This window comes from Kryptolebias marmoratus, linkage group LG8 (genome assembly GCF_001649575.2).
Source record: "Kryptolebias marmoratus isolate JLee-2015 linkage group LG8, ASM164957v2, whole genome shotgun sequence".
NCBI lineage: Eukaryota > Metazoa > Chordata > Actinopteri > Cyprinodontiformes > Rivulidae > Kryptolebias > Kryptolebias marmoratus.
The window spans coordinates 5,376,297-5,389,591 of record NC_051437.1 but is presented as its reverse complement, the minus strand read 5'-3'; the positions used below and the strand labels follow the sequence as shown (position 1 = coordinate 5,389,591).

General features: G+C 38.8%; 1 protein-coding gene across 3 annotated transcripts in view; it reads left to right on the top strand.

The window, feature by feature from the left end:
* Nucleotides 1-5,530, top strand: part of nfatc2a (nuclear factor of activated T cells 2a) — a 27,103-nt gene extending 21,573 nt beyond the window's left edge. For all 3 annotated transcript variants that reach the window (XM_017419113.3, XM_017419111.3, XM_017419112.3), the window contains exon 10: nt 3,637-5,530. In XM_017419113.3, coding sequence (XP_017274602.1) covers nt 3,637-3,692 — 56 coding nt within the window. In that variant the 3' untranslated portion in view covers nt 3,693-5,530. The remainder of the gene's footprint in view (nt 1-3,636) is intronic.
* The last annotated feature ends 7,765 nt before the right edge of the window (nt 5,531-13,295 follow it).

The following is a 13,295-nucleotide window of genomic DNA, read 5'->3' as shown; positions in this document are numbered from 1 at the left end:
CCCCCACGGAGACACGGAATGGTGAGGCGTCGTCGTCACAGCCGACCCCCACGGAGACACGGGATGGTGAGGCGTCGTCATCACAGCGGACCCCCACGGAGACACGGGATGGTGAGGCGTCGTCGTCACAGCCGACCCCCATGGAGACACGGGATGGTGAAGCATCGTCTCGTTCGACCCCCACTGAGATGTTGGCAGGTGGGACGTCGTCCCTCTGAGGAACGCTGACCGGCAGAGCTGTGTCGCCGACCCCCTCAGGAACGCTGACCGTCAGAGAAGCGTCGCCGACCCCCTCAGGAACGCTGACCGTCAGAGAAGGCACAGAGAGGACCCCGGGCTCGGCAGAGGGCGCAGAGAGGTCCCTGGGCTCGGCAGATGGTGCAGAGAGGTCCCCGGGCACGGCAGAGGGTGCAGAGAGGTCCCCGGGCACGGCAGAGGGCGCAGGGAGCTCAGAGGGCTTGGCGGAGGACGCAGGGAGCTCAGAGGGCTCGGCGAAGGGCACTGAAAGTGCTGCAGGCAGGTCTGAAGGCACTGTAGGCGTGACTGAAGACTTCGCCGGCGGCGGGACTGATCTGAGAGCCAAGCGGGTTCCCCAGAACGGCGATGCCTTTTCCTCCTCCACCAGAGGACCAGCCAGGACCAGCCAGACCAGAACCCAGCAGACTAATTTTTTTCTTTTTCTGACCTACCTGAAGAGGATTTTCTTTTGCTCCACGTCGCAGTGAGGGAGTACTCACCCAAATCACCACAAATATAATTACTTTTAATTCCCATGTCTTCAGATTTTGGAAGAAAACTCATCCTAACCTAAGATATTGGTGTTTGTACCAGGCAAGGGTGTTGACATGTATCCCAGAAACTGAAGCAAATACAGCATTTTAAGTCCTGCCCCTCCACATAATCCAAAAAAAAAAAGAAAAAGTACAGAAAAGAGAGAAAAAAACAAAAAACACTTTAGATCATTTTCTTCAGGTGTTGCCTGCTTTTGATTCACATAGATTTTATCTTCTTGCTGATTGTTCAAATATTCATTTTTCTAACAGTTTAGTTGTGATTAATTTTCCATGCTTAAAAGAAAGATTGTGTGACATCATGATTGCATGTGGCGCTTGAACGACGTGGGAGTTAAAGTCCTAAGTCGCTCAAGTTCCAAAGCTGGACCCAAAAATACAACATGTCAGCTTCTGTAAATTAGGTCTTGTTGGCTTCAGTTCCAAAAACGAGAGAAGGAAGGACACTTAGTCTAGTATTATAGTATTTATCTATGGTACCAAGGCTTAGATTAGACATAAAGGTTTATGTTATTCCAATAAAACTTACAGGGCCACCAGGTAGCCACCCTGTAGTATACCCCAGTTATCTGATTCGCTAAGAGTGATCATAGTTTAATAATTTATTGTCACTGTTTTTAGGAGACTCACTTGTGGTAAATTTCACCATTAATCCCCCCCAAAAAATGCAATTGGTCAAGTTTGTAATTTAAAAAATATATATATTGTAATTTCATGTAGCTAATTTAGTAATCTGTCTCCCACAGAATTCAGCTGGTTAAATAATGAACTTAAAATTTGCAATTCAAAGCAAAAGTACAATAACTGACTGAACTGGCTTTGCTTTCTTTGTGTCCTTTTGTCATGCTACAATAATATACCTTCATATGTGTATACCAAAAGAAGAAAAAGAAATCAAGGCTTACGCTTGATGTGTGGGGGCTGGTAGTCCTGAAGTAAAACTCGTTCCAACTGTTCATAAAAGCCTCACACAGGAGAAGGCCTAATCTGATACCACTGGACAAAAGCTGCCAAAATGGTTTGTTTTAAAATTTAGGGTTACAAATATCATGAAAAGTAACACCAAAATGATTTCAAATGGTGATTATTACATTTTAATGACTAAAATTGCTGTTTATCCATGATTGAATTAACCAGCATCACTATGTGGAAGGTGAGAAGCCCACATATATCTTAACTAACTGCTAATGCTGGGTGATGGCTGGTCGGACAATTTTTAAAACATCAGTCAACCTTAATAAGAACTGTGGCCAATGCCAACATTTTGGGGTAAAAACTATATAAGAAAGGTTTTGAGAACTAAGATCATAAAGAAGTGCTCAAGCAGTGGCTCATTAGGGTCACCATGGTAAGCGCACACACACGTCCCTTACTTCCTGGTCGCACTCTTAATAAGACAAGCAGACAAAAAAGACAAATACACCACAAACAAACAGTCACTGTGTGAAAACTCAAAGTTGAAAGAAATTGTGAACAGTAGGTGGCAAAAGCATCTGAGGGTCACATGTCGATTTCTATGTGCCTACAGGGTTTTAGGCAGGAGATATGACAAGGTACAAAGACCCTTCATGTCTAGTTTTGATGACAAAATTCAAAGCTCAGGTACAGTAGAAGTCAATGACAATTTGGATGTGTGCACTCTAACTTTGGGGGATTTAAAATAAATCTAAATAGGCAAAAATGCCCATGTTTTGACATATAAACTGTATGGGAAGTGTCAACTGTGTGAGGATAAGAAAACTGTGTTTGCAAAAATTTGGAAAGTTTTGACATATCAAATATGATGTCCTGATGATGAGTGACATCATCAGTATTTAAGGTGAAACTTCCAAGTGTCAAAAATGATCAAATTTAAATAGTGATTGTTTCAAAATCATAAAATATATCAAAAAGCCAGTTCAGTTAAATACTTTTTATACCTGTTTAAATTTTGAATAATGTTTCTGCTGTAAAGGGGGCATGAGCTATAAGAAGTCTGGCAAATTGTCTAGTGAGCAAGTGTTTCTCATTGTCATGGTTACAAAATCAGGATATGCTTTGTAGCTGATGTAGTTGCAGCCAAAAAAGCTTTTTTTGCCTCACATTGACTTCACTTTTATTACTCATTGCACATAATGACTTTCCTAAGGCAAATTGAAAGCACTGGTCCACAGAGAGACAGAGAGAGACACATAAGCGTTCCAAACTTGTTCTCCCAGACAAACTCCAGAGCTCACCACAGACTGCAGCATTTCCTGAAGGATGATTCGTTATGCTTTATTATCATTCCTTCCTGCTCAGTGCAAACCACCTGAACAGGCAAGCTGACTCAAGAAGCAACAGCACTGACAGCTGTGTTTCAGGTTGTTCCACTTCCTTTTCACTTTACTGTTTAGATGACCGTGTTTTTTTTCTTCTAAATCTGCAAAGCATGAAAAAACTCATCAAAATAGTGAAACATGAATGTTATTTGTCAGCAGGTACAATACACAAATGTATGTTTTATGTTCTCCCCACACACATTGTGCTCCTATTTTTAGAATTATCACACCGTGAAAGTTTCCGTTTCAACCCCTTTTCCTCTTCTGTTGTTGTGTGTGTATACACATACTTGTAACTGGCTGAGCAACAGCAAGTAAATGCTAGTTACCTCCAGAGGTTACTCAGTATCGGTGCAGCTTTTATGTACTTTCTGAACTAAAATGTTGTCAAACTGGATTCCTTCTTTGGCTACTATTATCTAGAATTATAATGATTTTGCCTTTTTGTTTGTTTTATTATTAAATGTATTTTAAAAGTGTTATTGAATTCAGGCTAAGATTTTGCCTGTAATCCTCTAATATCCCTGTCTTTATCTTCTTTACAGTGAATGAGATCATTCGAAAGGATCTGACAGGGGTTCAGGCCAGAGGGCAGACATAGGCGACAGACCCAAGCAGGAAATGACAACATATCCCCTGACTTCATTACCCACAGACGCACACTTACTCAGTCTTCAGCCTTCCACTGAGGTGGCACACTTCCACCAGCAATTACACCTTCTCAACAAGCTTTTCTTCACCCATAGAGACAGAAATATCAGCTCCTGTCTGCTGTGTTTGCTTAGCTTTTTTTTTTTTTGCTATAAAATTTGACAAACAGACAAGATCATTGGACCAATACCATCTACCACCAGCACAAACACTTTCAACAAGCTGGATAACTGAAAGACATGCAAATGCAGCTTAATATGATCATCTTTTCAAGTTCATGTTCAGAAACTGTTCAGGACCAAAGTATGTACAAAGGGGAGAACCTTAAAGTCCCTAAAATAGCTTTATTCACTCTATTCAGGTAATAAACTCATACCTGTTTGCCTTACATTAGCGATGATCCTTCTGTAGCATGCAGCAGTGTCACCAAACAATTCCAAACGGGTTAATGTCATGCTAAAAGATGAAGCACAACTACGTTGTTATTTAGGATTATCTTGTGGTTGGACATATTTCAGTTCTCTGTGCACAAGTGTGCATTTGTCTGTGAGTAACTTTCTGTAAATTGTTGAGAGCTTTCTTGCTGTTCATCTCATTTTCAGTGCAGTTTTCTAACTGAAGACAGATGCACAAAGCCTTAAGCATACGGAAATGACCTATTGTGATACTGCCTAATATGCACCATTTTAAAACAGTGGTGTTAGTGGAAGTCATAATAGTGACTTTTAATATAATATCTAATTCATGTGAATAATATACTATTTTATACTCTTATTTAATCATATTCAGGTGCCAAAGTTTCTTCACAGGAGCCTGTGATACAGATCTACATTTCTCTGCACATGTTCAGGCTCATTACTTATGAATGAGGTGATGATTTAAAGTTGGTCAAATTGTGTTTTTAATCCCATTTTTGTACTACTAGTATCAATTGTAATAGCATTAGTTGTTTCCAAAGTCCGTAAAAACACCAAAAGCTTAAATTTTGTATTTTCCTGTGCTTCTCTCTGCAATGACAATCATTAATCTAAAAGCTGCCTATGCAACACCGTCATGCCTGCAGATGTAAAAAGCGTGTGTGTTATTTTCTGTCATCACCAGCACATACTGTAAGCAGGGTATGGTGACGAAGTAAGCCTCCTTGATGATAATATGGCTTGGTTTGGGGAAAAAAAGCACTTGTTGTTTTTTAAATATATGTGTTTTAAAGATTAAATTTGATTTATCAAAAATATTAGTTATGTAAACAAAGAAAACATGATTACAAAGAGGTAAAACACTCCAAAGTAAAATAGAAATTTGAATCACATGATTTATTGTTTAATATGTCCCTGATTGATAACGTAGGAATAGAAAAGCTATTATTTAATCTTTAAATAGTTGTCATAGAGCCAGTAGACCACAAGTGCATTTGATATTTAATGAATGTAATCTGTTTTAAACAATTCCTGTTTTCTGTAAATATTAGATACATTTTTTTATAAAGTTTCAGAGCTTGAAATAGAACCTATTTGTTGTCTGATATCATTGATCTCATGTAATATACGTTATTATTCTATAATCTCTGTTTTACTGCAAAGTAAAATATTTTCTTTTAGAAGGAAATTATGATACTTATTCATAATAGCTGATCTTATATGTATTATTATTTCATTGTTTTACTAATGGATAGATTATTAATGATGTAATATTTTTTTTCTTTGTGTTTCACTTCTTTTGTGCCTCTTTAAAAATCTTACTTTATGCTATTTTTGTATCCTCAAAAGAAGCAATAAATATTAACCGTAGACATCATAAATGGTCCTTCTGTATTTATTTGTTTCTTTTGCATTTGAACCCTTAATAACACACACATATTGCTGTGTCGACAGTAGAGACTGCTCAAAGGTGTTCATTAAGAGGACTATTAGTTGAGCCACAGCAAACTGTGACTCATCAAAGTGCTCCTCTTCCTGCTCCGAGCCCCAAGCAGATGAACTCACTGGAGGACCAACTTGTTTGTTTATAAATTATGCAACATGGTGATAATCAGATCTCCAATCTGTAAATGTTGTGTGCTGTTGATATGGACGCATGGGGCTGTGGACAGAGCACACACAGTTTCTCATCGTCCCTCAAGTGACAAATAACGAGTGGAGAACTTGTATGGCCCAAGGCAGCAGTTGCCATGGAAACAGCCTGTTTGGTGCTCTGTCCCGTATCAGGAGGAGGGCTCTGTGAATGAACCTTGTGTTCAGGAAGTCTCTGGTTATGACATCATTGTTAAAAGTAAAAAAAACGCAATGTGGGCGTCTCCAAACTGCTCATACAGATATGCCCTGATGAGTCATGTGGCCTTTAGCCTGTGCTGTAATGAGACTAGAGTGCACAGATTTATTGTGTGAAATCGGACAAGAATGAAATACATGATCACCCTGGTATTTCATTCATTCTGCTCACTTTTGTGTCACATAAAAAATATGCTGGTCACTCGTACTTTCCTACTCAATCTGGAATAACAAATATGTTTTTTTCCTTTTTTAAAAGTGTCACAGTCAAGTACAGAAAGATGTCATAACTGAGAGCTTGGGTGAAAAAACCCCAACTCTGTTTGTTTGCAGGCACTTGTGAAAACTTAACATTATTTTATCAGTGCCATGAATCAGTTTCCTTCTGGTAGGTAAACACATTTCATACTCACCAGATGGAGCCTGAAAAAAATGTCCAAATATATATTTCTCAACATACTAAAGTGATATTTGATATTTTAATATGCTGTCTTCCATATTGTCCACAATATGTAGGCTGCAGATGTCTAATCATCCTATAAAAAAAAATAAAAAAATTCACATGGCAATTTCTGTTAGAGGTCCAACTAGAAAAGAGAAATGTAGTTTGATGATCATTCCACAGTTAAGAAACTACAATTGATGAACCCCAATTTGTGGAATTACTATGTGCACGATTATGCTGTCTGTTTGGACCCTGTATTATTGTGAGAAAAGGAGGTCGAAGTAAAATGGTGAGCCCTGCTGGCGGCCTGTAGAGGGAGACAAGAATATGTGACTATGAATGAGAAAACACAAGGACTTGTTCAACAGCACTCCACTGGAATCAAGAGACTAGTAATGAAGTAAAACACAAAAGCTCCCTCTGTGCAACTAGGAAAACACTTTTCTACCACTGAACGAGCGAATTCAGCCTCTGTAGACTGTCAGTTGAATTTAATGATTTACATATGCACATGTGGACAAATTTGTTTGTACCCTTTTGATAAAGAAAGAAAACCCCACAAAAGTAACTGAAATAACTTAAAACTAAGAAAAGAATTTTGATTCAACTGAGTTACTTAAAAAACATAACTAAACTGACCTTTACAGAAAGGATGGTCCCCTTAACTTAATATGTTTTTGCAAAACCATTTGAGTCAATCACTGCAGTCAAGTGATTTCTGTAACTCTCTCTGAGACGTCTGCACCTGTCCACAGGTAGTTTGGTCCACTCCTCATGAACAAACTGCTCCATCTGTCTCAGGTTTGAAGGGTTCCTTCTCCAGACTGCAGGTTTAGCTCCTTCTACAGATGTTTAACAGGATTAGATCAGGGCTCAGAAGACCACTTCAGAACAGTCCAATGTTTTGTTCGCAGACATTCTTGGTGTTTTTAGCTGTGTGTTTTGGGTCATTATCCTGTTGGAGGACCCATGACTTGTGACTGAGACCAAGCTTTCTGACACTGAGCAGCACATTTCAATTCAATTCAATTCAGTTTATTTATATAGTACCAAGTCACAACAAAGGTTGTCTCAGGGCACTGTACAAAAACAATCACATACATCATAACAGCCAATTAGTAAACGTTATCTATCTAAGGAAGCCAGCAGATTGCATTTAAGCTTCACTTCTTTGCAGTCTCCCATCCTGAGCAGCACATTGACAACAGTAGAAAGGAAAAACTCCCTTTTAACAAGAAGAAACCTCCAGCAGAACCAGGCTCAGGACATGTATTTCCCTCCAGAATGCCTTTGTTAGTCTTTAGATTTTCTTGTACCCTGACCAGATTCACGACACCCTGTGTCAGATGCAGCAAAGCAGCCCCAGAACAGAACCGAGCCTCCTCCATATTTCACTGTAGATACAGGGTTCTTTTCTTTGTACTGCATGTTTCATTTAAACATAAAGCTAATGGGACTTGTTGTCAAAAGCTCCAGTTTTGGCTCATCTGTCTAAAGGACATTCTTCCAGAAGCTTTTTGGCTTGTCAATATGTATTTCGGCAAATTCCAGTCTTACTTTTTTATGATTTGGTGTCCTCCTCAATTGTTTTCCATTAAATACAGTTTGGTTTAAACGGTGACCAATGGTGACACTGATGAACCTTGACCTTGGAGTTCTCTTTGGAAGTTGTTCTGGGCTCTTTGGTTATCATTCATATCTCTTTAATTTGTTATCAGTTTTCCTTTTGCAGCCATGTCCAGAGATGTTTTCTCCAGTCCTGTGGACCTTAACCTTCTGAATAATATGAGCAGCTGTAGTCACAGTAACATCCAGCTGCTTGGAGACGGTCTTACAGTCTTTACCTTTAACATGCTGCCAGTCATTTTCTTTCTAAGCTCCTGAGACAACTCTGTCCTCAGCTTTCTGTGCTCCATGTTCAGTGTAGTACACACCATGATACCAAACAGCACTGTGACTACCTTTCACCCTTTAAACAGGCAGACTGACTGATTACAGGGCTGAAGACACCTGTGACGCTGATTACAGGACACACCTGAGTTTAACATGTCCCTGTAAGACAACTAGTTTCAATCTGTCCTAGGCTACCATGGTTTTTGTCAAGGTCAGTTTTATTAGTTTGTTTTTTAAAATAATTCTGTCTATCACAGGGCTAACACAAAGCCACAGGAGACAGACATCTATGCATGCATTGTAACCTAACTCTAAACTTAACCATTACCAATACCTTAACCTAAACTCAATTCACACCTTAGCCCTACTCCTCACCCCTAACCCAAAAATGACATTCCACCATATTAGAAAAATGCTTTGGTGACCATAAGGTCTACCGATCCTGACAAGGTAGGTGCATATACCAGAAAAAAGTCCTAAAAAGTTAACTAAAGCCAAGTACACACACATAGGATCAATTTAACATATCCAGTTAACCTAACATGCTAACATGCTTTTGAATTGAACGAGGTAACTGAGATAGAACATGAGAAGAACATGCAAACTCCTGACCAGAAAGTACACATGTTTTACTATGGACTTCCATGGTTATTCAATAAAAAAGAAGCAAAATTTCTGCAAAAATATATTTCTATAACCATGTAATGCAATTTGAAAATTTAGCAGAAGTTTTATAAGATAGCATTTGCACGAACCGTTGTGAAATCATTGTTTTCAGATGACAGCAGTCCACTTTTGTCTTGTGCCCCTCAGATTAGATCCAGTATTTCTTGGTTTAAAGACTTATTTTTCAAATGTATAATTTATGGGGGAAATCACACAATTCATTATGTTATTAAATTTGATTTATTTCATGGGTGGCTTAGTCACATTATTTTGATTCATTTGAATGTTGACAGACACTCTACTTTAATTCAGGGATGAATGTACTCCAGGATGTTTATCCATACTTTCATAGGGATGCTCCCCTTTTTGGTGTTTGGGGAAAAAGGATCAACCTCCTTTTTCAAATGACCACAGCCTTTTTCAACAGAGACACCAGGGACAAAATTTCAGGTACAAATATTAAGTGCAAGCTGTTTTTACTCTGAATTTTCCCCCTTCTTTTTGTCATATTGCCAGTGTCTCTTCACCGTTTAGCTCTGCATCCATCAGAAATTACTGAAAATATATATGTGAATGTTTTTAAGGTACAGCTTAAAAAAACTCTATATTTTTTTCTTGTGTCATTTTAGAGAATCAAAAACACTGCAGTCGCAGGATATTCAGAAGTGTTGAAAAGGTCTATTGCTCTTGAAAGATATGAAAAAATAGTGAAGAAGTCAGTGTAATTTCATACCAAACAGTTTGTATAAATTAGGTATTTGATACCAACTTGACAAAGAACCAAGATTTAAAAAATGCCTGAGATCAGGTGACATGAAAACAAGGAGAACAAGTTAAAATAAGAAGCAAAGTGTCAAAAGACAAAAGAAGTGTTCTGATCTTCAGAATTGGGCTAGAATCAAGATGACCTGTCACTTACATCAGTATCCAGATTCTGAGAAGATTTTTTCTGAGAATGAATACAAGCAAAGCTTGTATCCATCATCCGTGTACCTTAAAGGTCAGCAGTGTGCAGTCTAAATAAGTACTGCCATGAGCACTGACCCCAATTCTGAGATGCTTTGAGGTGCTGGTTCTGCAGTATATTAGATAATGTATCCAAGCCAATCCTGGACTCCAGACGGTCTGAATAAAAGAATAGAAGAGATAATAAAAGAATAGAAAAGATTCACAGAAAAGGCTATCTGCAAAGATCTCCAGTTTTTTTTACAAACCTTAAAAACAAGTCATTCATCAGAATGCTTTGTGCTGATTTTAGTTCACCATGTAATGTGTAGAAGAGATTAAAGACTTTGTTTATGAATTAAGTGGAGAAAGAGGTAGCAACTAAATACTGACAAACAAATGCAGTATTCTAGTTTAGCTATCTCTTGTAATTCATTCTTACGAGAAGTTGCAGGGCATGCCTAAAATATTTCTTTCATTAAAACTTTATTGTTATACTATAATTTGGAATTGTTGTATAATTAACATACAGTGTAGTACAAGTTCACCCCTCACAGAACTAGCCCAAAATGAAAGGTTTAGCTTTAAATAATTAGATTATTGTTTTAATAGACCTATTGTAGTGTTCTTTGATCAGCTGATCACAAACAATGTACACTATTAACCTAAAACAGCCTCTGTCTTATTTGTGAAAAATGCATTATTAAAAATAGTTTATGTACATTGTTATTGTCCCTCTGTGTTCAGGGAAGATCCCTCATCATTTAGCATGCAATCAAAGTGATTCACATCTTCATATTTATCTGAAAAAATGCAACATTTTCTGTGATTTTGAGAAAGTACATTGATTTTTATGTGCAAGGTGCCGTATTTTTTTTTTATCCCTGTTGACCTCTGACCACATCACATGACATTACTATGTTTTTTTCAAAATCCCTTATAGTGGACATCTTAAAGCAAACAGTCTTGATGGCTTGGAACAGAGAGATGTTAAAAATGTCTCTCAGCACCCCAGTGAGTTCCTGAGCACACAGTCTTAAAACCTGACCTGGAATGCCGTCTGACCCAGCTGCTTTCCAGAGTTTTTACCAACAGATAATTCTGGTCATTTTAAAAAGAGCAGTAGCCCCTCAGTTCGATAAGTCCAGCATGTTGTTGATAAACTATGTCTCTTTCAGAATCAACTCAAAGCAGTTCCACATCCTTTGTAGCTGTTCAGTCAGAGCCTCATGAAGTTCTTTTTCATTGTCCAACAATCAGACAATATTCAGAGAGAAAGTTGAAAGAGTAAGTCTGTTTGTTGGACTTCAGTGGAGTTAGTAAAAAGGTGTTACGCTGAGTTCATCTCTGATGAGATTTGCATGCCCTGTTAGAGGAACACCTGTGTTTTACCTGTCCAGGCTTCTGAAGACAGGCATCAGCTCCCTAAAGAGGAAGAAGCAGGTTAAGTAAATGGATAGATGGATGGATGGATGGATGGATGGATGGATGGATGGATGGATGGATGGATGGATGGATGGATGGATGGATGGATGGAAGGACGGACGGACGAACGGCTGAATTAACAATGTTGATTTTGGTGATGGTGTTTGTCTAGGAGAGTGTAAAAAAATGGTCAGATAAGCTGCTACATCCAACAACAAAAACAGTTGATAAGAGTGTAATTTGACAAACCTTCCTGCCATGAATACTTATTTAACCCTTTTTACCCTTTTTTTTCTCACTAAAAATTGACAACACTGAGTTGTGAAACAGGTCTTTGAAACCCTTCTCGCCCCAGCAAGAAGAGTTGTCTGGTGAGACACCTCACTCATGCTACTCTGAGAACTGGGGCTAAGTAACCTAAAGTTCTCATTCATAGCATTCGTTTTGATGTCCCACTATGAAATTCAAAAAAAGTTAAAAAACAAAAACAACTGGACTTCTATTCTGTAGCTGAAGACGTTTCGCTTCTCATCCGAGGAGCTTTCTCAATTCAGAAATAGAGAGTGTGGAGTTGAGCTTTTAAAGCTGAGATGTGATGTAAGCTGGATAGCTTGCAAATTGTTCTCACTCTCCTAACAATACAGGCTTGTTAGGGTCCTTGTTTGTCTGACTGACTAAAAAGGGCACTCTGGTCACATGAGTGCAGGTGTTGATTGGAGTGAAACTGACTGGGGATCAGGCCTAATCAGGCCATTGTATGTTTTGAGACCTCCTCCTCTGTTCAATGTTGGTTTCTCCCTTTTGACATACATGGCTTCCTTTACCCCCTTCTCAAACCATCTGTCTTCTCGGTCCAAAATATGAACATTTTGGTCCTCAAAGGAGTGTCCCTTATCCTTGAGATGTAGGTGGACAGCTGAGTCCTGTCCCGAAGAGGTGGCTCTCCTGTGTTGAGCCATGCGTCTGTGGAGAGGTTGTTTGGTCTCTCCAATATAGAGGTGGCTCTTCTGGACAGGACTCAAAATGGGCCAGTCGTCCAAATAAGTCGCCAGTCAGATGCCCCGTTTTCTCAGCGGGGTTATTGCTGCCTCGGTACTCCAGACAAACACCCTCAGGCTCAGGGACAGGCTGAATGGAAGCAATTGTGGGAGGGAAGGGAAGTAATTGTAACAGAAGCCATGAAAATCGTATCTCAGATATTTCCTGTGTGGAGGATACACCAATATGTGGAAATTAGGGATGGGTGATCCAGTATCGGTGTTGGGTTCCAATACCAGCATAATTTGCATATCTGAATTTTCCGATCCAACCTGCAGAGATTTCCGATCCATAATGCATGTCTGTGTCTGCTGAAATCTCTCCACATGTGATTCCCTGCTGGCTGCTTTGCAAGTTGGCTTCAAATAGTGGAATGGATTTCCTGAATGGAGGGGTGTCTCATGCAGTGGCGCCGGATTCATTTTCTAGGTGGGGGGGCCACCGGAGTGTTTCGTCACCTTATTAATTTTACATGCATCGGATCATCGTCTAACATAAATAAAAACTGAATAATGAAACGCTTTTTCAGCTATGACTTTTTGTTCCAGTATATTATTATGAATAATGATAATTAGTTTAACCAAGCAACAGCTTTATAAATGACCACAATAAAAGTAAACACAGGTAAATAACATGCGCACGGGCAGAGATGGAAGAATCCAACATCTGAGCAACAGGAATATACAAACGCTTGTGCAGCGGAACTAATTAAGAGCATTCAGTATTAAAACAACATAAACTTTGTCAGACTTGGAACATATAACCAAACATTATATTAGTAAAAAGATTTCTTCCAAGGCTATTTATAAGTATGTCGCTCAACTATTTACATCCTAATGACACTAATAACGACTAATGATGACAATAAGTTTCA